Raw genomic sequence first — 25,865 nt, forward strand, 5'->3', positions numbered from 1 at the left:
ATCCATTTCACAGTCTGGGGCCCATCTCAGCAGCGTCCCCTGGAAGGAGCCATAGCCCTGTCACTGATGCAGGGGTCAGGAGGTCCTGACCCTCCCTCGCCTGTCGACCATACCCTTAGCATTAGCTGGAGTGGGTTTACAGAAGAAAGGATAGAGGGAGCAAGTTCCCGGGAGGGGAAGAAGTTCCCGGCCCCTCGCTTGCCCCTGCCTACAGCCTCCCCCAGCTGGATGGCTCCGACCAGCCAGTCCATACCCTGGACGGTCTGTGGTGGTCCCACTCAGCAGGGGCCCCACTGCTCTTCCTCTTTTGTCCAAGTGGCCGTCATTAGTCAGTGTTCTCTGCCCCAGCTCTGCTCTCTCACGGGTGTGGGGCCTGCAGTCTCGGCTCTGGGCTCGTCCGGCGCGCAGACCTCGTGATTTAGGACCCAGAGTGGTCTGGGCTTGTCTTCCTCTTTCCTGTTGCTCCCTCGGGGTCCCACAGGGATGGCTGAGGCAAGAACTGCTGGGTTTTTGGCCCAAACCCACCTAACGGCACCGCTCTCGCAACATGGGCTCCCCTAGGGACAGATAACTTTTCCTAGAGCTGTATCTGACCTTCTCCGTCAAGTGCATGAGGGCTGAGGCCCAACCAGAGAAGGTGGTGGAAGCGTTGAGAATCACAGCCAGGGCACATTGGGATCTGAACCTTCGTGACCTTCCTCCCCAGAGCCAAAGCACTGCACCTGCGGCCCCAGCTGGGCTCTCGTCTTTGCTTCTGGTGCCAAGCACTCCTCAAATATTCGTGACAACGGAGATGAGAGGGAGCAATAAAAGTATTTAACGAGGTTACATTTTAAAAATATTTTTGTAAACTTTTTTTTCTGGTGTTAAACACAAGTGCCTCATACTTTATTTGCTGGGTTTTGTCTGCTGCCACTGCTGCTACCACAAAGAAGTGGTTTGTCTTCCCAAACTCTTCGACGGAATGCTTCACCAAGGTCCTCTACGGGATGGGATCCTTACAGAGACTCTTGTCAAGTTCTCTGTCCTCTGGCTCCACTCTGTGAGGAGTCCCAGTGGCCACTCCATCCTGGGACTTCCCTTTGCATCCTCCAGGGCTGTGTGTGTCCCATTTTATCCTCCAGTTTCCCCAGAGGGTCAAGGGCAACCTCAGTCTCCAGCCAGGGCAGGAAAGGGGGTCAACTGGCTTTGGAGTGGGGAGGGGACCCGGGGCTTCAGCTGCTCTCCTCATAGACTGTCAAGCAGCCCGTTTCCAGCTCCTGCCTGGCCTCCCCCTCTGACCCTATGGGGGGCAGGCCCTGTGCAGGCAGGTGGATTCCCCTTCCTCAGCACTGCCAATCCCTCCACTCCCAACACCCCAGAAAACGACTGTTCTTTTGTTTTCTAATAAAGTTTTTAAAAAATTATTATTGAGATGAGATTCACATAGCATAGAATTAATCTTTTCAAAGCGAACCATTCAGTGGCACAATGTTGTACAAGCACAACCTCTATCTAGTTCCCAAAACATCTTCATCACCCTGAAGGGAAACCCCATACCCATTAAGCAGTCCCGCCCCATTCCTGCCTCCTTCCTGGCCCCTGGCAACCATCAGTCTGTGGTCTGTCTCTGTGAATGTGCTTTTTCTGGATATCTCATATACATGGAATCAGACAATATACCACCTTTCGTGTCTGGCTTCCTTCACTGAGCATCATGTTTTTGAGGTTCATCCATGCTGTAGCAAGTGTCAGTGCTTCGTTTCGTTTTATGGCTGAATAATATTCTATTGTATGGATAGACTGCTATTTGTTTACCCATTTATCCATTGGGGGGCTGTTTCCACCTTTTGGCTATTGTGAATAGTGCTGCTGTGAACATGTATATACAAGGATTTATTTGAGTACTTGTTCTCACTTTGGGTATATTCCCAGGAGTGGAATTGCTGTGTCATATGGTTATTCTATGTTTAACTTATTGAGGAACCTCTGTACTGTTTTCCACAGGGGCTGTACTCTTTCATTTTCCTACCAGTAATATATGAGGGTTCCACTTTTCCACTCCTCACCAACACTTCTTATTTTCTGGGTTTTTATTAGTGTTATTATTATAGTCATCCTGGTGGGTGTGAAATGGTACCTTATTGGAGTTCTGATTTGCGTTTCCCTCACGACTGACACATTGAGCTTACCTTATCCTTATCGGCCATTTGTATATCTTCTTTGGGGTAATTTCTCTTCAAGTCCTTTGCTCATTTTTTAATTGGTTTGTCTTTTTGTTGTGAGTTGTAAGAGTTCTTTATGTATTCTAAATACTAGACCCTTATCAGATACATAGTTTGCAATATTTTCTCTCATTCTGTGGGTTGTCTTTTCACTTTCTTGATAGTTTTCTTTGATGCACAAAAGTTTTTAATTTTGATGAAGTCCAATTTATCTATTTTTTCTTTTCTTGCTTGGGCTTTCGGTGTCGTATCTAAAATCCACTGCCAAATCCAAGATTTGGTTATGATGATTTACCCTTATATTTTCTTCTTAGAGTTTTATGATTTTTGCTCTTATATTTAGATCATTGATAATTTTGAATTAATTTTTGCACATGGTGTGCGGTGGGCTCCGACTTCATTCTTTTGCATGTGGGCGCCCAGTTCACTGAAGGGACCTCCACCCACCTTCTCTCTTTCACAGTGTATTGGCTTGTTTTGTCATTGTTGTTGTCTCTCCAGTTTACTTTATCCTTGTGGGTTTAAAACATAAAACAATTAAGAACATTTTTAGTAGAAATTTGGGAGAGAGTAAAGGTGAACGCATGTGTTGAATCTACTGTGCTTAAGGGGAAATCGCAAGATTTAACTCTGAAAAGGTCTCTGGCGTCTTCCTACCAGCTTTGTTCTCGTTCTCCTGTTCTCCTCTTACTGACTGGAGCAAAACCTTTCCTTTCTAATGACCATTGTCAAGTCAAGCACAGAGAAAGCAAGCCTCATGTTTTCCCAAACAAGTAATGACTAAAATTATTTTGAATTTTTCAATGTTTTATTTATAGAAGATGAGAGAAGACTTTGGGGGAAAAAATTGCCAGTGTTTACAAAATTCTACAGACAGCAGAAATCCCTTATGGGATCTGAGAGGCCTCTGGGGTCAAAACTTCTCAAATTCTGGTCTCTTTTGTCTCCCTCTGAGTAAATCTAATTCTAGAAATTAGTCCTGTGTATACGACCAGACATGCCAACAAAAATGCCTTGAACGACCGTCCCTGACAGTGTGGCCTGGCCACTTTTGCGTTTGTGGATGGGCATCTTCCTCCATAAAATATTTTTTAAAAATATATGTTATGACTGTGTTGGCATAAAGACAAATGTAATCCAGGCTGAATCCATTATCACATATATTCATTACTATTATATTAATTTTTCTTCTGATTTAAAAAGAAATTAAAATGAAACCTTCCCATGGCCTTAAGTGCACAGCCGGCCCTTGACTCTGGGCCTCCTGGACCTCGTGGGGAAGCTGTCAGCCCTGAGTGCAGTCACTGGAGACCACCTAGTGCCTTGTCACAGAAGCTACAGGCCCTGCCACAGCCAAAAATGATGCAGGAATGTCACTAATCTGGACTGGGGCTGGGGTGTGTGGGGGTCACCGGCCCCTCTGCACCCCACCCTGGCAGTGATGCTGCCGGAGCACCCCAGCAAGGGCCAAGGACACGTGGCCTGGTCCCACCACTGCGCCGCGAGGGCAGGTGCCGGCTCACTCGAGGCCAGACTCTGCCGCTGGTGCTCAGTCAAGGTTTCAGGACCATTCTCAAGTCGCCCCACCCTCTGGTACAGAGGGGAAGCTGGCAGAGGAGGGGAGGGCCCTGCTCTTTGTCGTGCTGGGAGAGCTGAGAACGGATGCCTGGTCACATTTGCTCAGCACTGAGGAGGCCGAGGGACTGGCCTCAGGCCCCCGAGTGGCGATGGTAAAGGCCAGGACTGGCTCCCGGGTGGTCCAACCCTTTGCCCCGCACTAGTTCTCAGAGCTGCCCCTGTGAACTACCTGCCCTGGGGGCCGTGGGGGTGGCTGAGGGTCCGGCCTGAGCCCAGGGGCCTGCATGGCGGGCCAGGGGATACCTCTGTGTTAGTTTCCTGAGGCGGCTATAACAACTCACCACATGCTTGGTGGCTGAAAACAGCACACCTTTATTAGCTCACAGTTCTGGAGGCCAGAAGTCCAGCATCACTGGGCCGAAGTCAAGGTGTCATCAGGGTTGCCCTCCCTCCAGAGGCTCTCTGGCCACTTCCTGCTCCTCATGGCCGCCGGCACTCCTCAGCTTGTGGCTGCATCACTCCAATCTCTGCCTCTGTGGTCACACGGCCCCCTCCTCTCATGTGTGTGTGTGTGAGAGAGATAGAGAGAGAAACTCTCCGCCTCTCTCTCGTAAGATCACATGCGATTGCATTCAGGGCTCACCAGATAATCCAGGCTAATCTCCTCACCTCAAGAGAACTAATTTATCACATCTGAGAAGACTTTTTCCACGTAAAGTAACATTCAAAGGTTCAGGAATTAGGACCTGGATAGTTTTGGGGTGCTTCTCAGCCTACCACCCCCTAAACTCTGCATTGCCTCCTCCCCTGCCAGGCCAGTACAGTGTGCCCACAGTGGGTGTCAGAGCTCACCAGGCAGGAGACGGTGCAGGGATGGGGAGTGGCAGTCAGCACCTGCTCGGGGCTCCCCAAGCCGGCTCCTGCATGCTTACCTCCTGTTGGCAGAGGGCTGGGGTGACACCGAGGAGCCCCTGCTGCAGACAACACGGTCAGTCTGTCCTGGGCGATGTCTGCAGGACATCCCTTGAGCCAAAACAAACATTGGCACCTGGCCTGCTCCTCCAGGAATGAGGTTCTGGAGGTAGACAAGAACTCTGGTGGCCCCAGGATGTGGGCCAAATACCGAATTTGGGGCTGTGGAAGGACCACGAGGCCCACAAACCAGGGAGATAGGTGCTCAGGTGGGGCGCTTCAGTGGGGAGCCCAAGGGACCGTGCCAGCTGCCTCTGCCTGGGCCTTCCCTGTGGCTCTGACTTCAGCAAACACCTGTGGAGGCAGTTGTCCCTGTGCTGTGACACTGGCAGCAAGGCCAGCAGCCCCTTGACTTTGGGCTGGGTCCACCACACACAGCACCCCTCCCCCTGAGGCCCCGGGAGCTCCCTTACTCTGTTCTCACTGTCTTTTTGTTTGGCCAGCGTCTGGGTTTCTGATCCCTGTCTGAGAGCCCAGTTAAGCAAATTATTAAGCAAACTGGAGCGGATTATGGACAGCAATTCCACCTCTTAGTGAGGAGGGGGGTGGCTCTGGCCAGGTGGGCTGGCCCCGCCGTCTCGCCTGTAGGCGCTGGAGCCCCGTGTGCCCGGCGTCTTTGTCACCGCACATCATTAGACTGACTCCGGGACCCTCGATGCCCACCTTTCACTTTTTCTACGATAACTCACTGTCGTGTAGTCTCCTCATGGCCACTCAGGTTTGGCAGCTAGTAGGCCATCCCCACGCAGCACAATGACCTGTGCTGTAGGACACGTCTGTGACGCTGCTCAACCGTAAACCGCCCTGTGTCCATCTCTAAAGCTGGTGCACACACAAGCCAGGAACCAGCCCCTGTGGCGCCCTTCCTCATTCCTTCTGAGCTCCTTTCCTGTGGAAGGTGGGTGTGGATGGGCAGCCCTGAGGGGCTCCCAGGATCAGAAAACCCCCCTGGCCGCCACGGCCACCCTGTACTCTTCTGGGAAGTCTTTCTGGGCCAGGACTGCCACACCGGGCAACAGAAGACCCCTCTGTCTCCTGCCCTGAGCTGTCACCACCAGGACAGGTGGGCATGTCCAGGGCTCTGCTGAGAGCCCAGATGAAGCCATCCCAAAGGGGTTTGGGGGCTTTTCCTGGCACCAATCAGAGTGGCTTGAAGATGAGCAGACTGGTGGCTGGCGAGGGGTGGGGCAGGCGCGGAGCTGCAGTGTCCTGCCCAGGGGTCACACCATGAATCTCTACCAGCATGCCGCCTCCGGCTCCTTCCTCTTCCTCATAGCTTGGTCATCTGGGTCCCGGGGCTCTGGGCAGTGCCACCAACGTGTCTGTTCCCACGTCCATGGGTGCCTTCCCTGGGTCAATATTGATCGGGCTCCTCGAGCACTTCCTTCTTCCCTGCCCTGTCCGGGGCCTCCTCCCCTCAGAGCCCTGCGGTGGGAAGGGGGTGAGGGTCAGCTGCCGTCCACATGGCTCTTGCTCTATGGGCTCGGGTCATGGGTGAAACGGATGGAGAAGACGGCTTGCAAAGCTTAAGCAAATACTGAAATTCTGTTTTTTCAGATAGGTGTCCTCCCTGGGGTGACAAGCTGGCAGCTAGCAGTGCCAAACTGCGGACACTGATTCAGGCTTGGGAGACAAGCCGCTGTCCCCAGGGCCTCCCATAAGCTTTCACTGGGTCCCTCTGCTCTAAGCAGCTGTGCTGACTGCAGCAGCTGTGGCCAAGCCATGTCCTGTAGAATAGGTCTAGTTTTCCTGCTTCAGCCTGGGCTAGAGTGGGGCCCTAGCACCCTGGACTGAAGGTGCGCTGGCAGTGGGTCCCTAAGTGGAATGGTAATGCGGGGTGGACAGGATGACCTGTCCTAGGTCCCCCAGCCAGTTCAGGGTGGATCTGCACTGTCCCCCTGGCCTCTTCCTGTGCCTAGTGGCCCTCAGGACTGGAAGGTCCCCAGTGACCAGCACTCTGTGCTGCCTCCACGCGCCGGGGCTGGGAGCAGCTGCCTGCCAGGTGAGGGGTGGGAATTGGTGGGTCAGACCCCAGGGGACGTCCCAGCCCTCACTCCAGACCAGGGCCCTACCCACATCAGAGATGTACTCACTGCTATCCCAGGGTGAGGCTTGTCCAAAGCTGATTCAATAGCTTAAACCCAAGGACTTAGTAACAGTCCCTCTGTTACTCCCATCTCTCAGAGGCCATGGAGGGACCATGATACCTGGTCCAAGGCAGCAGGCCCTCCCATCTTGGGAGGAGGAGCTGCCTCCTGCGGGTGGGTGGGGGGGGGCGGCCACGCCCAGAGGCCCAGCTGCCCCGCTGCCCTGCTGCACACAAACCAGCTCTGATGGACTTCTGGTGGTCCCAGAGCAGCACAGAGACATCACCCCGGGAGCCACACTCACCTGGCTAAATGGACCCCGTGTCCCACAGAGGGTGGCCAAGGCCTTCAGGGATGCTGCCCCAGTGCCTTCCAAATCCCTGAGTCTCTCTCCACAGCTTCTCCGAGTTCCTCCCTCAGCCCCTCTGTAGTCGCCCCTTCAGGTTCCCACCCCACATCTGGTTTAGGGCAAACTTTGCCACCTCTGGCTCCAGCTGGACAGTAAGGGGGTTTCTGTCTCTCCCTGCAGGTGCTGCTCTGAAGGAACAAGGGTGCACTCCACTTCGGTCCAGGAGGGGAGCGACTTGCCCTCCCTGCAGTGGTGGCTGCAGACAGTCTCTCCTAAGTCAATGAAGAGCAGATCCATCAAGGGTGCTTACTGACTTCCAGAGCCCCCCCCAGTTTGATCTCATTCAAGGGATGCATTTTTCCCTATTGACATCACGTTAACTCGAACCCTTCTAAAAGCAGTCTTCCCACCCTCTCCTGCCTGTTTTCCTCACTGAGGGCCTTGCATTAGCTGAGAATGCCCCTGTTCCCAACCTCAATGGCTGCAGCCCCAAAAAGTCTCTCTGTGACCCCTGAGAGGGGTGTGTGTGTGTGGGGGGGTGAGTTTCTGTTTATTCTGCTGCAGATGGACGGATGGGTGGGGGAAATGGATGGATATATGAGTGGATAGATGGATGGATGGGGAGATGGACAGACATATGGATGGATGGGTGGATGGGGAGATGGGGAGATTGATGGACATATGGATGGATAAGTGGATGGGTGGATGGGTGGCAGGGGAGATGGATGGACATATGGATGGATGAGTGGATGGGTGGCAGGGGAGATGGATAGACATATAGATGGATGAGTGGATGGGTGGATGGATGGAAGGGGAGATGGATGGACATATGGATGGATGAGTGGATGGATGGGTGGGTATCTGGGGATGGTGGGTGGATGAGTCAATGGAGGGGTGGGGGAGAGTTGGATGCCAGTGCAGACAGTGTCTTCTTTCCTAGTTGACTTTTAATGTTGCTTTTGAAGGACATGACTTGGTGGGAGCAGGGTTTCTTACTCGATGTGGTCACTCCTAGGTGCATTTCAACTGTTATCACCAAAGTTCTGCAAGGCAGCAACTCCTGGATGGGAAACTGAGGCTCTGGGGAGCAGTGCCTGGTCCTGGCAGTCCCAGGGTCACCCAGCCTCAGGGTGCCACGTCCTCTACTCTCAGCCGTGAGGAGCTGCCAGAGCCCAGCCTGGCCCAGCCTCAGGGCACTTGCACCTCACTAGGTGGTCCTGAGGGCAGGCCTCCCTCTCAGTGATGCTATGCTCCCCTCCCTGAACCTGCAGGTGGACATCTGGTGGGGCAGCCCCCATGACATGGGCACCAGCCATCATCACGGATGCGCTCAGCAGTGGGTGGCCTCTGACTCCTGACCTTTGCTGGGCTCCTTTCTGCTCCCCTGGGTGAGGTGCCCACTGGGCTGTGCCGGCAGCCCTGCCTGGCCTCCACATGCGGGGGCCCAGGGGTCATCTTTGGCTTCCCCCCTCCCCCCAGCCCCTAGGGCTGCTGCTAGGCCAGCCCCTCTATGGAAGCCTGCTAAGACCACATCCAGATGGCCAGTGTCATGCCTCAATCTGCAGCCACCCTCAGGCCAGCCGTTCACTTGTGAAGGGAAGGGGCACCGTGGCAAGGCAGGGCTGGCGGGGGTGGGGTGGGGGGGGCCTGCCACATGCCACACACCTGTATTCTGCCGGCTAGAGTTTATCTCCCTGCGCGGGGACTGAAGCCGGGGTCCCGGCTCAGACCTCCCTGACCTCGGGGTCCAGGCACGCACTCCACCAGCGAGGTAACCTCGGGCACGCAGCGCCCCTCTGGGCCTGTCCCGTCCGTGAGGGGGGTGTCTGGGGGCACCTGCTTGGTGCAGTGAGACTTGGGGAGCTGGCGGCAGAGACCCAGCCTGCCTGGGGCAGCATTTGGCTCTAGTAGGCGGTGACAGGCACCGTGTCACTTTACCCATAAATTAGACCTTAGGGGACTGCGTTCGCAGCACGCTCAGAAGCGCTTCCGCGTGGGGAGCAGAGTCTGGCGGTGCTCCCCCGCGCCCTCTGTTGGTGGCTTGGGGGACTCCACAGCCGACTCGGGGAGAGAAGCTGGGCCTGAGCTGTCCCCGCCGCCCTTTCTTTTCTGGCCTGTCAGTGGCCTCATGGGGTGGACGATGAGGGGAGGAAGGCTGGAATCAAATCTTCACAGAGACCTAGGACTTAGCTGAGAACCCATTCATTGTAACTCAAAGACTGGCATCAAATTTATTATTATCTTTTGTTAAATAGTTTAGATCTTTTCGGAGCACATGCTCTACAAGGGCGTGGTAGATTATCTTCCCAGTACATTTTTGTGTGTGCAGTTATGTGACAGGAGGAGAGGTGACACAAACAGGTGGTACGCACGTGGGAGGGGCTTGGGGGACAGGGCCCTGCTCCCGTGTCATAAGCATTGCTCCTCAGATTGAGAACGGCCTCTGGACTTCCACCAGGTAAACCTGAGAACCAGGTCCCACAGTCAGGTGACATCAGAGGAGGGGATCCACTGGGGACAGTGAGGATTACAGTCACAGGAGCACTCGACATATCCTAAAGGAACAATACACCTTGGTCGGGGCGGGAGAGGTCTGCCGGGCAAGCCCCTGCTCGCCGCACAGCCGCCTGTCCTGCAAGCGTCTTGTGGGGTGTAGGTGGGCTGTCAATCTCCATGATGCTAACTGGGAGGAGGGTCTTTCTCCTGCCAGGGGTGGGGAGCCTGGGCAGTGAGCTGGTATGGGGGCCTGGGCAGAATGGCTCCAGCCTCCAGAGGGTCCTTGGCTGCTCTCCGGTGAGGGCAGAGCCTTGACCTGCCAGGGCACCGACATCAGGCAGAGACCAGGGGGCAGAAGATGAGGTCTCCCAGGGGCCACAAGAACGTCCGCTGATTGCTTCATGGCACAGAGCAATGTTGAGGGGTCTTTGGGGCCACCCCCAAAGCCTTCCTTTGTGGAACCCATGGTGTTCACCTCTCATAAGGATGTTCATGGCTTGCGAGTTGCCTCAGGTGGCAGATCTAGGCCCCAGAGGGAAGAACCAGGCGTTTCTCAAATGGGGCAGCTCTAGACCATCAGCTGGTTCTTCTGATTCTAGTCCAGGAGGTGGGGCTGGGGGCCTTCTCCAGAAAGAGGTGACGATGACCGTGTCTGCTATGATGGCACCTGACTTGGGGCCAGAGGCAAGAATCATCCAGATTCAGAAAGACCTTTCCTGGGCTGCCTTCGGACTGAAGTTTTGAAAAGTAAATTGTTCACAGCAGCTCAGTCTCTGAAGTCCTAATGGAAAAAGTATGTTGAATAGACCTCAACACTCAGAGGAAGGCGGCTGTAACTGGCAGCACTGCAGATGCTGCCCCTGGAAAGGGTCAGCTGTTTGGCCTCAAGACAGGACCCCTCCCCAGATCCCTCATTTGCTGCTTTGCGATGGAAATATGGCCCCTTCCCTTCAGCCTTTGAAAGGCAAGTGAAGAAAGCCATTCCCCAGGGAAAGGGAAGGCTGTGTGGAGGGACAGTGCTTGGTGCAGGGGCTTGGGGTGGGGGCTGGGAGACCGCAGATGCAGCCTGGCTCCACCTCCATCACCATGTGACTCTCACACCCTCATATTTCTCATTAGAAAATGGGATCATGCCACCACCCACCATCAAAGAGACATTCCCCATGGGAGTGCCCAGCCCGGGGCTGCCCCTGTGGACACTGAGCTGACTGGAATCTGAATCTGGCCTGGGAGAAGGGCCCCAGGCAGGCGTGGGGCTGCAGTCCTGGGGAGTCCTGGAGCCTGGGTTCTGCTCTTCCTAGCTACAGATGAGGAAACATCCCCTGGCCTGAACCAAAGGTGATGAGTTCCCAGCCTAGGCTGCCAGCCCTCTGCTCACCCCGCCAGGCACGGCCCCACCAACTGTTGGAGCTGGGCGCGGGGGCCTTGCCTGGGCTCTCTTAGTAGCTGTTGTCTGTGAAGAAGGGCGTGCGGGTGGCCGGGGTGCAGGTGCCCTCCTCTCGTGGCCCCGCCAGCTCCCCGTACTCGCTGTTGTAGAACACCTGGCCTCCCTGTGCCCCCGGGTCCAGCTGCCGCCGCCTCCCTTGGGGGTCAGGATGCGCCCTGGTCACGTCCACATTCTGGCCGGGTCCTTTACAGCTGCTGAGACAGGGAAGGTGGCGTCAGTAAGAAAAGACGGACAAGACCTGAGGTCTGTCCTTGGGGTCAGACTGGAATCGTCCAAGACAACTGGAGCGTTAACTGATCATGGAGGCAAGGGGGGCACACACAGACCTGACTTAGAGAGGGGACCAGACTGATGAGCCTGTTGGCAAACTCCGGAGCATTCTCAGTGGGTCAACAGAGAATGCCCAACTTCATCCCCCTAAACCTGCCTCTCTCCCAGTCTTGCCCATCTCTGTACACGGCACCAACACTGACCCGAGGGCTCAAGCACCTGGGTGTCATCCTTGCTCCCTCCCTTCCCCTCCCCCCCATGTCCAATGCAGCCAGAAGTCCTATCTGTCCTAACCCCAGGATGCATCCACGCCCCTCTCCTGCCATGCCCCTGCCTCAGAGGCAGAGGCCCTCACTGTCCTCTCTGCAGTCTCCCCCCTACTCCTGCCTGCCTGCAGTCCACTCTTCAGAGACACTTCAGCTTAGACGACGTCCTTCTCCTGACACGTCCTCCAGATCTGGATCAACGCCAGACCGCACGGGGGCGGTTTGCCTCCTGAGTGGACACAAACAGGCTGGGGGAGTGACCTGAAGTGAGGACGAGTTAGCTCCCCACAGAGTGCCGACCAGCGGCTAACGGGAGACAAAAGAACCGGGCATCTCCCCACAGACCCCTCCAGGGCACATTCTATCGTTGCCTGTTGGGAGAAGGGCAAAAAGGCCAAGTCGCTCACAGCGGCTTCCTATCTCTCAGAATGACATCCAAGCTTCTCACCCTGGCCTGGGGGTCCTGCAGGTGCCAGCCTGCTGCCTCGCAGGTGGCCCTACGATGCTCCCTCCTGAGCTCTCACTTTCTTTGAGTTTTTGAAAACGTTGCTTCATTGCTTTGTTGTTCTTTGATTCGCATGGTGCCACTGAGAAGCCTGATGCCAATCTGACTATTTTCCTAAGTGACTCGGTCTGTGTGCCTGAATTCCCAGATGTTTATCTTTCAAGTCTAATAGTTCTACTAGGATGTCTTACTTGACTGTTCTGGGCCAGTCTACCCTTCCAGTACATAGATTCAGAGCTGTTATTTTATTTTTAAGAGTGATCTTGAAGTACAAGTTTAAAATATTAGCTCTATTCCACTGCTGGCATCTTCTTCCTCAGAGACTCCAATGGTACACATATTGGATCTTGTCCACTCCACTTCTATATCCATTTCCTTCTGGCCCTTTTTAACTCTTCATTTATTTCAGTTTTATTTTCTTGACTGTCTTCATGTCCATCTTCTTTGCCTTCCTTCTGATCATATCTATTGTTCACTGGCACCCTGGTCTTCATTTTTAAGAGGATTTGTCTTTTATTTCAATTTCTTTCCTGAATTTAGTCAGCTCCCACTTGTTATCTTCACACTGTCTGTCCATTTCTATTCTGAATGTTTAAATTTCTGGTTCACGGTGCAGCTCCTTGTTTAATTACATATCTAATGCATGTTGGAGTGTTGTATCAGTGTTTCTCTACTTCATTTTGTTTGCTTTTGCATCTACTGAAAAGTTTTCATTCTAATTTTCTTTTTTATTCTTATAATAACTCTGTATGGATAGTGCGTATTTTTTCTGTTCATGATTATTCACAATGGGATTTCCTAGACCAGAAGGAGCTGGTTACCCTAGGGAAGGGGCTAGGGATGTGCGTGGTTTCCCAGGTTTCTTCATTTGGGGGTTCTGTAACAGACCCACATCTTTGGTATCACCTGAATTCCTTCAACTGCACCCTTCTTTCCAAAGGCTCCATTCATGTCCTATATTGTATCGCCACCAGGGACCAACCAGTCCGTCAGCTGGGAGTGCTGGCCCCTCCTGGCTGCTGCCATGCGGCCATGCTGACCCACCACAAGCCCAGGGCTTCCAGATCTTCCTTTCACCCACAGACCTGGATGAAATGCCTGACCACAGGGCGTGGGATCTGGCGTCCTAAATGGACACTGAAAGGGCCAGATGGACAACTTGGAAGAGAGAAGGAGTTAGCTCCCCGCGGGGTGCGTGCTGACCAGCGGCCAATAGGAGACAGGAAAGGACTGGGCACCTCCCCCACAGACCCCTACAAGGCACAGTCTACCCTTGCACCTGTCTGGAGAATGTTCCACATGCCTAGTGAATGCACCTGCCAAGTGACCTGCTGCACCTCTTTGTGGCTCTTCACAATGTGTTTCCAAGGGAACCCGTGCAGAGAATAGTGCCCTCTGCCGCTGTCACGAGGTGCAGTTTCTGGAATGAGCAGTTCCCTTAGGTGTGTATCTGTCTTCTGGATTCTTGATGCAATCTTGCTTCTGTAGGACTCCCATCTTCTGCAACTTCCTTCTTCCTTCACCACCAAGCATCTGAGGTGCACACTCCCATCCTGCTCACTGCCCTCTCAGAAGCAGTGCCTTCCCAAGATGGCTGCCCCTGGAGCCTGAGACTTGCCCTGGGAGCCCTGCTCTGCTCCACCAGCTCTCTGCTTCCTCTGTTATCTCCCCAGTGTATGTGGCCACTGTCCCAAGAACCTTGTCACACTCCCCTCTCACAGGGCAGTCCCCATCCTGCTGTCCTTCCACTGTGGCCCAGGCATGGCTCTGCTGGTCCCGGTGAGAATTTCCCTACCCGCACACAAACCAGAGCCGCTCTCCTGGTTACGTCACAGGCAGAGGCCCTGAGTGCCCTCCATCATCCGCTGTTTTTGGGAAGATGCGTAGAGATTTGAATTTAAGTAGCTATCATCCTCTGGCTCACCCTCTTACTGAATTACTTTTCTTTAAGGGATGAAACACTGTTTGGTAAAGAAACATTAGCCAGAAACTGTTTCTGTCAATGCAATTAGTATTAATTTTCCCAAACTAGGTTATAATAGAGGTCACCTGATGGAATCAATAAAAACAAAACAAGACGCCAAGACAGACGATGCAGATGCAGTAACTGTTCCTGGACACGTGACCCCACAGCCGCCAGTGTTGCAGGGCCACAAACACGCCCTGTGTCGGCCGCTGGGAAAATCTCCAACAGCTAGTGAAGTTGCGAGTCACAAATGCACCCACTAAAAGGATGAAAAGCGACACCACACCCTAATGTGACACAAATAAAGACTTGGGTTCTAGGGTGAGATCTTTAGTGACAACATCGTATCTTGATTCAAAAACAGTGTAGGCAGAAGCCAAGATTTACTCTGGAAAACTGTGTCAGATGACCCGAAAAGGTCAAAGGTACAAGTGAATGGTCTGAACACGATGGTCTGAAGAAAACAGAGAACAGCAATGTTTTATGAAATATTGTAAGTCCTGTCATTTAAACAGCTATGTGCAAGTCAAGTAATAAGGTGAAGAAGCAGACATTTAACTATTTTATCTATACCCTTAAAAGTTTAAATATTCAGTTTTTTGGGGGCTATCTTGGGCAAATGGAGGTCACCTTCTATCTGGGTCACCCTCTGTGCAGGCACACATGAGGATTTCTCTGTAACCGTATTCTTATCAAAATAGGACACCAGCCAGCTCCAGGTCACATGACCTGTCTGGCTCCTGCACCCACTGGGCTAAGTGCGGGGGGCTCAGGATGGCTATGGCCTCCCCTGGCTGGGGGATGGCTGTGTGTACGTGCAGTGGGCATGGTGGATCATACTCGGTTTCACAAAAAGGTGGCATCTGAGCATCTGTCAAATGTAAGGGGATGTGGAGCCCAGCACCAGGTGTGCTGGTCGGGATGGTGACGGGGGAAGGAGCGCCTTTGGGAAGGCCATGTGGCCAAAGACCTCGAGTCCCAGAGCAGCTCGCCTTGAACACACAGAAAGGCAAGAGGGAGCCAGGAAAGGTTTTGGGTAAGAGAGTGAGGGGCATACGCAGGCCCAGCCTCCCTCCCCGGCCCCTCACAGAGAAGGAGACCCCAGAAGCCTTACCTGAGCCCGCCTTCTTGTCTGTGCCTGCTCTCCAGCTGCTCCAACTCCTCGGAGGCCAGTACCATCCCACTGTCTGTCTGGTTATCCTGTGCGGAGAGAACAAGGCCAAGTGGTTGGCCCGCTGAGGCCCATCTGCAGGCAGCCGCCCCAGGCAGGACAGGGCACACGGACCCGCACCTCTGCCGATCTCATACCCGTCCTGCGGGAAGTGAGTGGGAGGCGGGTGTCCATCTCCTCACCCCAGCATGCAGTGAGGTCGCCTGCCCCACCACAGAGGGAGAAACTGAGGCCTGGGGGACCGTGCCTGGCCCACGCTCAGGAAGCCGCAAAGCTGGGATGCCCCCCACTGGGGGACCTCCAAGGTGGCTCTGCATGTGCTCAGGGCGCAGGCAGAGCAGGAGCACCAGGAGAAAGGGGGAAAGCATCGAAAGAACCTGGCAGCCCACAGTGTAGAAAAACGATCCTCAAGCAGACACAGCCGGCTTTAGCGACTCTGTCCCCTCAGGTCGTGCGTGTGGTTCCATTTGGAATTACACGGGGCGGGGGGGTGGGGTGGGGGCGGGAACTGCACTGTTGTCAGAGTTTCGGGACCCCCCCAGCGTCTTCATCTGGTTCTGGGGACATGAGCCTGGGTCCACGTGGCTCTGGTCCAGGGCTCCCAACACTGCCCGCACTGGCAGCCCCCCCAGCCAATGCTCACTGACCAGGCCTGTCTAGAGGGAGCTGGGACCGGAGGGTTCCAGGCTGTGAGTCACTGGAACTCGGCTGGGGGCTCAGTCTGCGCTTTTACAAAATGGACACACTTGCTCTGACCTCACTCCGCTTGACTCTCATCTGAGGACACAGGTGGTTCTCCGGTGCCCCTACGCCAGCCTCCTACTCTAGTGACTCTGATCCCTTTTCTCGGGGCCACCAAAGGGGGTCCCTGCCTGAGGCTGATCCAAGGAGGCCCAACCCGAAGGAGGAGCCTACGCTGCTGGGAGAGAGACGGCAGGGCTGCCACAGAGGGAAGGCCCCGTGTGAGTCAGGAGGACACGGACGACGTGGCCAAGAGGCAGCGGCATGGCAGGAGCACCCAGACCCCAGTGTGCCGAGGCGCAACCTGGACTTGACGTTCCAAGGGACGATCACTCTTTCCTGAGCCGGTTTCTGCCCTTTGCCTTAGGAGCTCCTGATGTCTGCCTCTCCGCAGAGAGCCCAGCGGCCCTGATCTGGGGTGCACAGGCCTCCCTACCCCACATACCACCGAGGCCTTGTAGGTGATCGGGGTCATGGGAAATTCTTCAAACGTTTTCATCCTGGACGAACCCTGGGTCTGAGTCCCTCTGGCCAGGCACCCCGGAAAGGACACACAGTTGTAATATCTGTGGGGAGAAAACGAAAAGTACTAAAGAAACGTACCCCAGCACCCCTCCTGAGAGCTCTCTCCACCTCTCTGTCTGCCCTCCTCTCCTCCCGGGAAGGACCCCAGGCCTGGGGCATGAGGAGGAGGCCTGGGTCTGAATGCTGGTCTGCGCTCTGCCCCAGGCCCCCTGACCCTGAGCCACGTATCCTCTCCTGTGCCAGAAGAGGAAACCTCCTGAGGCCGCTGCCGGGGAGGCTGTGGAGCTGGTGAGAGGTGGGGAGGCCCTAACCCTGGGATGGGCCTCCTTGTGCAGGGCAGGCAGGCCCAGGTGTGTGGACATGTGTGTTCACTTGTGTATGCAGGCAAGTGTGTGCCTTGGGGGGCTGGCAGAAGGAGCCTGGCAAGAACCAGCTGGCTGTTCCTGTCCCCAGGCCTGGCTCTGCTCTCTGTTGGGGCAGATGGGTGGGGTCTCAGAGCCCTTCTCTCAACAACGCCAGTGGGAATGTGGACGGCGGGACCTTCCTGGAGAGTAAACCGCCATTGGCAAGACACCTCCGACCCAGAACTCCAGGAACTCTGGCTACGTTCCAATCCTGAACACGGGTTAGTGACTGGGGTCACTGCCAGTGAGTCTCTGCCAGTGGCCCTTGAGACTCACCCCCACCCCCTGGCCTGGGCACTGTGCTGAGAGGGACACTCCCTTGAAACTGGGGAGAGGGGCTCTCAGGGGCCAAGGGTGCAGGGAAGTGGAGGAGGCTGGAGGACAGCGAGGACTGAGAAGGCTCAGAGAAAAGCAAAGTCAAGAGGCCATGTGGCCCTGGAGGGCCCTGAGGCTGACAAGCAGGGCGTCCCCGACAGCAGCACTGTCATTTAAGGTCACTCTGCTCTTTGCGTCGGCATACAGTGCTCCTCAGCGCTTGTAGTTTCTTTTCCTTGATGACCGATGAAGATAAAATACACCATGTCCAAACTGCTTTCCCCTGCCCGGTGACCCAGGCACTGGGAGGGCGGCTCACCTGGCGGCCAGGCTGTGCCGGGGCAGGCTCAGTGGGCTGTCCTCGGCATCGGCGTTGGCCTCGGTGACGTGCAGGGCTGTGGTGGACGCCCGCAAGAAGCTGCCCTCCTCTGAGCTCTGAGAGCTGCAGGGGACCATGCCGTCCTCCTCCTCCTGGCAGGGACGGCAGAGGCGGTAGGGTCAGAGGCCACTGTAGCCTTCAGCTCCCACGCCTTCACTCAGGATGGCTGGGTTCCTGACCTGTGAGGGACTGTGCTCCACGGGCTCTGAGGATTAAATGAGGCCACCCGGCTGATTCTCCCCACTGCCCCCGAGGTGCCCCACGTGCAGGGAGGCAGGCAGAGCAGAGCATCCTCGCTCCAGGGCCCCGCTGCTCTGCAGTCTCTGCAGCACCAGCACTTCCCACCCGCTTCTTGGGGCAGACCTGGAGCGAAAGTGCCCGTCCCCAGCCCTTGAGGCCCAGGCAGCAGGCTGCTCTCTGCTCACTCCTCCTGGTCTCGGAGCACCAGTGAGGACCTGAGTCGGCCCTGAGCTGGCTTCCTCCCCACCCCTGAGGAACACTGTGTGGGAAGGGAGACACAAGTGAGGGCAGGTGCAGAGGGCAGAGGCTGCAGGGGGTGGAGGCGCAGAGGGAGGTGGAGGAACACATCGCTCCTCTGCCAGAAGACAGGGGCTCCTTGCAGGCCCCCTGGGGACCAGCCTGGGGCTCCTTGTGGGCAGACAGGCTCTGACCATCCGCATGGTGGCCCCGGAGTTGGGTCCAGAGGCTGCTGCAGCAGGCCAGGGTGGAGACGTGGCTCACCTGCCGGCGCCCGCCCTGGAGCAGGTCCCCCAGCATCTCCACCAGCTCCGAGAATGCAGGCCTCTCTTTGGGGTCCCCGGACCAGCAGCTCAGCATGATGCGGCGTCTGCAGGTAAAGCTGGCTGCTGGACGTGGTCTGAGTGCGCCCCCCACCCTGCACCAACAGACCCCAGGCCCCCACACCAGCCCTCCCCCCTGGGGGGCGGGCAGGAAAGCTGTTTGTTGAGGGATGAGAGGTGGAGCGAGACACTGTGTTTGCAGGCCTCCACCCTCTGCTGTGCCTGCACAACCTCCCCCCACCCTGCCTGCATGCCCCCCTTCTCATGCCTGCACACAAACCCCCTTCCCCACCCCCTGTGCTCACCCGCCCTCCCAGCCCCCTAGCATCTGCACAGCTGGCCAGGAGACTCACATGGCAGGGGTGGCCAGGTCTGGGGCCCTCATCCGGGTGCCATCTCTCAGCCGCTGGCAGAACTCCTCATTAATCTGCACCCCAGGGTACGGGGAGGCCCCTGATGGCAGAAACAGGATGGAAGTGGGGATGGGTAGGGAGCAGGCCCCAAACTGCCTGTCCTGGGCCCCCACGGCAGGGTGCTTGCCCTGCTGTTCCCTGCGGGGTCCTGGGCAAGGCACTTGCCTCCCCCAGTGCCCATTTTTCATCTGGTCAAGAGGACGATGGCACTCTCTAGCTAGGAGTGCCATGAGCATCCGCGCTTTAGAGACACGTGAGCGAAAACATGGTTCCTGGGATCTTCAGGGTCGGGAGAGCTGTGCTGAGCCAGTGGAGCCACCCTGTCACCACCACTCCTCTTAGGAAAGGCCTGCTCTGGCCGACCAATCTGATCCCTCCCTAAGTCCTGTGGCTCTGCCTGCAAACAGGTCCTGGGCCTTACCCTCCTCGCCCCCCCAGGCACCTGGCTCTCCTGACCACAGGAAAACACTCTGAGAGCCACACCGCAGCAGGGCGGCCCTTTTTAGCCAGCTCTCTCCCTCGCTCAGAGCCCCACGCGGCTCCCACTGACTGAAATTCCAGGCCCTCACCCAGCCTGCAGGGGCTGCATGGACCAGCTCTCCTACCTCTTGCTGCATCTCCTGATGCCCTCCCTGCCCGCCTCCACCTGCGGGGACTGTCGGCCTGGCTGCGCCCTTGCTATGGACTGCTGTCCTCCAGGCCCATTTGCCTCTATCCCACCAGCCCTCCCAGCCCCGTGGCTGACACAGCCACCCTGTCCTGTCCTTCCCGTGCTCTCCGTGCCCTTTTATGTTTAGCGAAAGCATGCAGCAAGGTTGCCATTTGGTGCTTTTGCTTTCCCACTTGTTCGGGGCCTCCCCCAACCTAGCCGGGGCTTCATCTCGACCCCAGCGGGGCCTAGGTTCCCATGGGAGGCTTATGTAAGTAGGTGTGGTCATTGAGTGAGCACCCAGTCTCCTCCAGGCTGCTCCCAGCCCTGGAAGGCAGGAGCAGCGTCCCCAGTGCCAGGTGAGGAAGCGGCTCAGCCAGGGAGAGGCAGACTCGGGGAACCCTCGAGGCCTGTCCCTCTGGGACCTGTGGGGAGCCAGAGGCTGTGCCCTGGCATAAGCTGGGGCATGCTGTCCTCCAGAGGTGGTGCCAGGGTGGCCCACACTGGAGGTGAAGGGGACAGGTAGGGGTTCTCGAACCACCTGCCTCAGAACCACCTGGGCTGCTTGCTCCAGAGGAGCCTGTGACCCTGCCTCGCCCTCCCCTGTACCCCACTCTACACTCACCCAGAGAGAAGATCTCCCAGAGCAGCACCCCGAAGGACCACACGTCGCTCTGCGTGGTGTACACCTTGTCGAAGATGCTCTCGGGGGCCATCCATTTTAGGGGCAGCCGGGCCTGTGGGAGGAGGAGGGAAGTGTGTCTCCATGGGGAGGGAAGAAGGGGAGGAGGCCAAACCCTTGTGTAGCCCCCCTCCTGCCTAGTTGCCCAGGACTCTGGGGCCCCATCAGCCCCTGTGTGTTCAGATGGCTCCTGCAACTTGCCCTGCTCCCCTACCTCCATCCCAAAGGTGTCTGGTGCCTCCCTTGACGGCTTCTTCCCTGCTGCTGTCCTCCTGGGTCCATCCGGGCCCCTCTCTTCCCCTGTGCTCTCCCGGGAAGCACTTGCACCCCTCCTCCAGCTCCAGACCCCTCAGCCCAAGTCCCACTCAGGAACCCCAGATCCCTGTACACCCTTGGTCCCCACACTGGAAGCCTGGCGCCACTTCTAACCCCTCCTCCTGTGGCTCCCGATGCGCCTTCCCCACCATCTGTCTCTCCTGCTCTCATCGTCTCTATCTGGGAGCCCTGAGGGCCACAGCTCTTCCTGACTGGCCTCTGCCTCCACCCCAGCACCCCGAGTCCTCTCTCCGCACACCTGCAGAGGGGTTCCTGGACCACACACTTGACTCTCACCTCCACATGCCCCCACACACCTGTGAGTTAAAATGAAGGACAAAAGCCTTCTGCACGGTGGCCTGCCACAACCTGGATCCATCCTGCCCATCGCCTTCCCTCCGAGCTTCTCCCTTCCTCCCCAGGGCAAAACTCTCATCAGCTTTGGATGCTCATTCAGGCGCCGGCTTGGCCGCCTTGGAGCGCCACCAACTAGACACACGCTGCACCTAACACCTGTGCACTTTTCTGTGACCACCCTGCACCAGGCCTGTCCATCTCCAGGACAGACACCATGTGGGGTCCACCTCTGCATGTCCAGTCCCCACAGGACAGGCGTGGGGAGTCAGTGTCCACTAAATGGACCAATGGCCAAACACAAGCTCTGATCGGAGCACTGTGGTCCCTGCTCATCAGTTCCTGTCTCTGCTCCCCTGCCCCAGGTGCCTCGGCGGGGTCACTAGGGTCCCTGTAGGTGCAGGTCCTCAGACCTTCCTTGTGGGTGGTGGTGAGTCCCCGACCCCAGCCCCACTCCGTGGTCTGCACTCACACTGCCCTTGCGCACGTAGTCAGGGTCTTTGTAAATGTCCCGGGCCAGACCGAAGTCGCAGATCTTCACTACGTCGCTTTCTGACAGCAAGATGTTCCGAGCAGCCAGGTCTCTGTGGATGCACTAGGGATACGAGGAGGTGCGCGGGAGCGGTCAACGCAGGCCTCTGGGGCTGCACCCATGCCTCAACTCTGCTCTTTCGGGGACAGATTCCTGTGTGCCCTCCCCCCGCCGTGTGCCATGGGGAGGGTTCATGGAACTATGGGGACAGCAAAGGAGGCTGTGGGGTGGGATAGACTCTGATTCCACATCCACCTCTGCCACCGACTAGCCGGAGATCTTAGGAAGTCACTTCCACACTCTAGGCTCAGTTTCCTCCTCTGCAAAGTGGGAGAGACCTGCCTCAACCACAGGGTGCGGTGGGGGATAGGAGGACTGAGCACGCCTTGGCACGCTGGTGGGTCTGCACCCTTTTCTCCTCTGAAGGGCCTGCCAGGGCAGTCACCTTGCGGGAGGCCAGGAACTCCATCCCTCGGGCCACCTGGAAGCTGTAGCAGACAAGGTCTTCCATAGTCAGCGGGCTCAACCACAGGTCCTCTGCTGCACCAAGCAGCAAGGTGGGATCAGATGGGACTCCTTGTTCCATTCCACCCCGAAGAGAACATTTGTTCACCCAATCCTGGCTGCATCCGTCCTGGCCGGGCTTGAGGCCCCTGTCCTAGTAACAAGTGTGTGGGCCCCTTCTCCAGCCCTCAGCCTGCACTCTCTCTGGGACACCGGCTACCTACTCCCAGAGCAGTGACTACTGTCCACTGATCTTGCACCTGCTGCTTCTGCCTGGACTGCTCCCCCATCTGTCTGCAAGGCAAACTCGTATGTATCCAGTCATACCCAAATCAAACATTGAAAGTCTCTGTGAAGACCGTTCCTGAGGTGTTCTCCCGTCCTAAGGCAGAGCCCATCACGCTCTCCCATGTAAGTCCCTCCGGAGGGCCCCAGGCCCGCTTATCCCGACCATGAGGCATCATCGTGCCAGACAGACATCTTGGGCAGGGGGAAGCTAGATCCTTACCTTCTTGGACCAAAGGGGCCCGCCCCGCCCCGCCCTTGCCCATCAGCAGCCGCGTGAAGATGGCCCTGTCGGGGCTTCCCGGCCTCCTCCGGTCAGCCTTGGCGCCCTCGACCATGGCGCGGAAGCGCCTTCGCTGCTCAGGGGATTTCTCCTGCGGAGGCACAAAGCAGGTCCGAGGGGCGACCCACCACCCACGGCAGAGGAACCCCCCCAGACCACCTTGGCGCCTCACCGGCTCACTAGCGGCGACCACCTACCGCGAAGGGGCTGAAGGCTTCCCGCTTGGCGCGCAGGAAGTTAGAAAGGTTGCCATACTTGCAGAACTCCACGATCACCATGAGGGGGCCTGGGGCAGGGCAGGGCAGGGCAGGGCATGAGCCGCGAGGTTGGTGACCGACTGCATGCTGGAGGGCGAGCGCCGCGCAACACTCCGCCCCGCCCCCTCCTGGACCCCGCCCCGCCCTTGCCCACTCCAAGCCCAGGTGACCCCTCCCACCCAGAGAGCCAGTGCGCCCCAGGGCCTCGCCTTCCACCCGCCCGAGCCGAGCTCCGCACCGTTGGGCTTGGTGCACGCCCCCAGCAGGTTGACCACGTTGAGGTGGTTACCGATGTGGATTAAGATCTTGAGCTCCGACATCAGGGCGCGGTGTTCGCTGGCGGTGGCGCCCTCTGGAGGGGACACAGGGGCTTCGCACGGTGCTGGGCCTGCTCTGCCTCGCCCCCAATCCCTGCGCATCCCTCCTTCCAGGCCCCTGGCTTAGCTAAGGCACAGCCAGCGCTCTTGCCAGTGGGGGCGGAGGGTCCCCAGCACATCCTGCCCGCCCCTCTGAGGCCAGGGGTTCAGGTGAGGCTGGGGAGTATTGCTCAGACCTGTGCCCAGGCCTGGCTGACTCCCACTGACTCCCTATAGAACCTTGAGGGAGACGCTGGCTTGGAACCTCAGTTTCCCTTCCTGCTCCACAGCCCCACCAGCCCACTGCTCCCCACCAGCTCAGCAGCCCCTCTACCTGCTGACCCACCTTTCAGCATTTTCACCGCCACAGTGTCACAGCTGCTGCCCTTGTTAATTCCGAAAGCAGAGGCTTCCACCACCTTCCCAAAGGCCCCGTGGCCAAGGACTCTCCCTGTGAGGCAGGGAGCCAATTCCAGGTGAGCCGTATGGGGGTGAGGGTGGAGGGGGACGGGCAGCAGGGGCAACCCATGCGGAGGGCCAGGAGGAAGGCCCAGGATGGGAGGAAAGTCGAGAGCCCCTCTGCCAAACAGGAGGAGCATGGGAGCCCGAGCGGGAAGAGGAGGAGAGGAGGCAGACAGGAAGGCCTGCATCCTCTCCCAGCAGGTGTGACGGGCCCACCCTGCTCAGAGCAGCAGGAAGTGACCTCAGGGGCCTGGGAACTGGGAGCTCTGGCGATGGTTGTGGGGATGCACTCCCAGATGGACAGGTCAGGCCAGGCGGGACTTTCTGGCATGAGTTCTGAGAATGGAGGGATTTCAGGGCCCCAGCTGAAGCTGCCTCTGCCAGGGAGGCCAGGGTGAGTGGGGCAAGCTGGGCACTGGCCTCACCGAGGTGCAGCCGCTCCCGGGGGAACTCCCACTGGCTGGCATCATAGGACAGGTATTCACACTGCTCCTCCAGAGGCACCTCCCCGGGGTCCATGATGATGGACAGGTAGCCCGTCTTGATGTCTGCGTGAGCTGGCTGGGGGTGGGGGTGGGGGTGGGGGGACAGCTCATTGATCTGGCCATACCACTGAGGCTTGCGCAAAACTTTGCCCAGGACAGATGGGATCTCCTTCGGGACTTTCAATCAAGGAGGGGACAGACACACAGACAACCTCTGGTCACATAAGAGCCCAGCATGGAGTACTCAAGGAGGCTTCCCAAGAGACAGGACTTCCAGCTGAGCCAGGATGGGACCTTACTCCTTATCTTAAGGGCTGGCCAGGGTGGAGAGAGACCCCATGAGAAGCTGGGGAGAGGCTCAGCAGGGGGAGGAGTGCTCACCCTCCTCATGTTACAGAAGATGAGGAGGAGAAGGACCCAGAAGAAGACTGCGATGACCCCGGTGCCAACAAGGATCACGATCTCCATGCTGCCTTTATCCTCGGAGCCTGAATGGGCAGAAAGGGCCTACTGTGTGTATGAGGGGGACAGAGTGCACCCCACGGCAAGACTTGCATGAGGTGGCCACAAGAAGGCACCAGGTGCGGGCAGGAGGTGGTGGAGGGGCCCGCGGGAAGCCACACCTTCCACGGCCACGCTGGCAGAGGAGTTGACACAGCCCTTGGCATTGCACACACTGCACAAATAGTGGCCTGCATCCTCCTCACGCACGCGCTGGATGCTCAGCTTCTGGTTTGAGTCGGCCAGGTCGATTCCTGCAGGAGGTGGGGTGGAGGTTCAAGTTCAGGTGGGTCTGGGGGCCTACGCCTCGCCAGCTTCCGGACCCTGCCCTTCACCTGGGTCCATCTCCCTACCAGACTCTTCCTCCAGCAGCCTCTCATCTTTGTACCACACGATGCTGGGCACGTGCACCCCTGCCACTGGGCACCGCATCTCCAGGGAGTCGCTCACATTCACCAGGAGGTCAGTCAAGTTCTGCGTGAGCCGCGGGGCTTCCAGGGCTGGGGGTGGGGGTCAAGAGGGAGCTAGGCGAAGCTGCAGAAAGCTGGAGGGCACTCTGGAAGGGGCTCTCCAAGGAGTAGAGGGTGGGGATGGACTGCGCAAAGCTCAAGGAAGGGTGGGGGTTTGAGCGCCTGGCAGGGAAGGCTGCGCACCTCCATCGTGGGGAGTCAGGAGGGGGACGCTCCTGCAGGCTGGGGCTGTGAATGGACGGCCCAGGCGTGCGCTGGGCTGCGGGGAAGGCTCCTTGGGAGGCGCTGCCCGCCCTCCCGCCAGCCCTGCCCGCCTCACCCTGCACTGAGAGGTACTTCTTGTGACAGTGCTTGTCCTGGCTGTGCCGGTCCTGCACCTCGCACACGTAGTCTCCTTCGTGCTCGGGTGCCACTCGGGGGATTGTCAGGCTGAGCGTGGCGTGGCGCATCCCGGGGGCCGCCTCCTCCAGGCTGGCGGCCAGCGGCGTGGCAAATAGGTGCACGTTCTTGCAGTCGAGCAGCAGCGGGTTGCCGTGCGCATCGTGCAACGTGGACAGGTTGAGGCGGGTACCAGCGCAGATGCTCGTAGGTGTAGTTGTCTGCCCGGCAGCTCAGGCGCACGGTCTGACCCTCCAGGGGCTCCTCTGAAGGCTCGGATTCAATGCTGAAGCCGTCGGGGATGGCTGGGGAGGGAGGAGGCACGGCCGTGACATTGCTCTGGTGCTCCCTCACTTGCCCAGGGGCCAGCCTCCCCTATCCCATTGGCCTTTGGACTCACTCAGCTCTCAACCAGGGGTGCACATCTCGGGTGTCGGGGTCAGGGACACCCCTCCAAGCCCTCT

General features: G+C 57.5%; 1 protein-coding gene across 1 annotated transcript in view; it reads right to left on the reverse strand.

Moving 5' to 3' along the window:
- Window positions 1-9,407: 9,407 nt before the first annotated feature.
- FLT4 (fms related receptor tyrosine kinase 4) overlaps window positions 9,408-25,865 on the reverse strand; it is a 41,604-nt gene continuing 25,146 nt past the window's right edge. The window contains 19 exon segments of the mRNA XM_058548262.1: window positions 9,408-11,324; window positions 15,255-15,340; window positions 16,498-16,618; window positions 17,616-17,767; window positions 18,417-18,522; window positions 18,829-18,928; window positions 20,163-20,274; window positions 21,361-21,483; window positions 21,866-21,960; window positions 22,433-22,583; window positions 22,690-22,778; window positions 22,988-23,101; window positions 23,452-23,556; window positions 23,993-24,128; window positions 24,434-24,540; window positions 24,676-24,807; window positions 24,907-25,053; window positions 25,343-25,589; window positions 25,591-25,706. Of these exon segments, the coding sequence (XP_058404245.1) occupies window positions 11,126-11,324; window positions 15,255-15,340; window positions 16,498-16,618; window positions 17,616-17,767; window positions 18,417-18,522; window positions 18,829-18,928; window positions 20,163-20,274; window positions 21,361-21,483; window positions 21,866-21,960; window positions 22,433-22,583; window positions 22,690-22,778; window positions 22,988-23,101; window positions 23,452-23,556; window positions 23,993-24,128; window positions 24,434-24,540; window positions 24,676-24,807; window positions 24,907-25,053; window positions 25,343-25,589; window positions 25,591-25,706 (2,438 nt within the window). The 3' untranslated portion in view covers window positions 9,408-11,125.

This window comes from Diceros bicornis, chromosome 1, assembly GCF_020826845.1.
Source record: "Diceros bicornis minor isolate mBicDic1 chromosome 1, mDicBic1.mat.cur, whole genome shotgun sequence".
Taxonomy (NCBI): domain Eukaryota; kingdom Metazoa; phylum Chordata; class Mammalia; order Perissodactyla; family Rhinocerotidae; genus Diceros; species Diceros bicornis.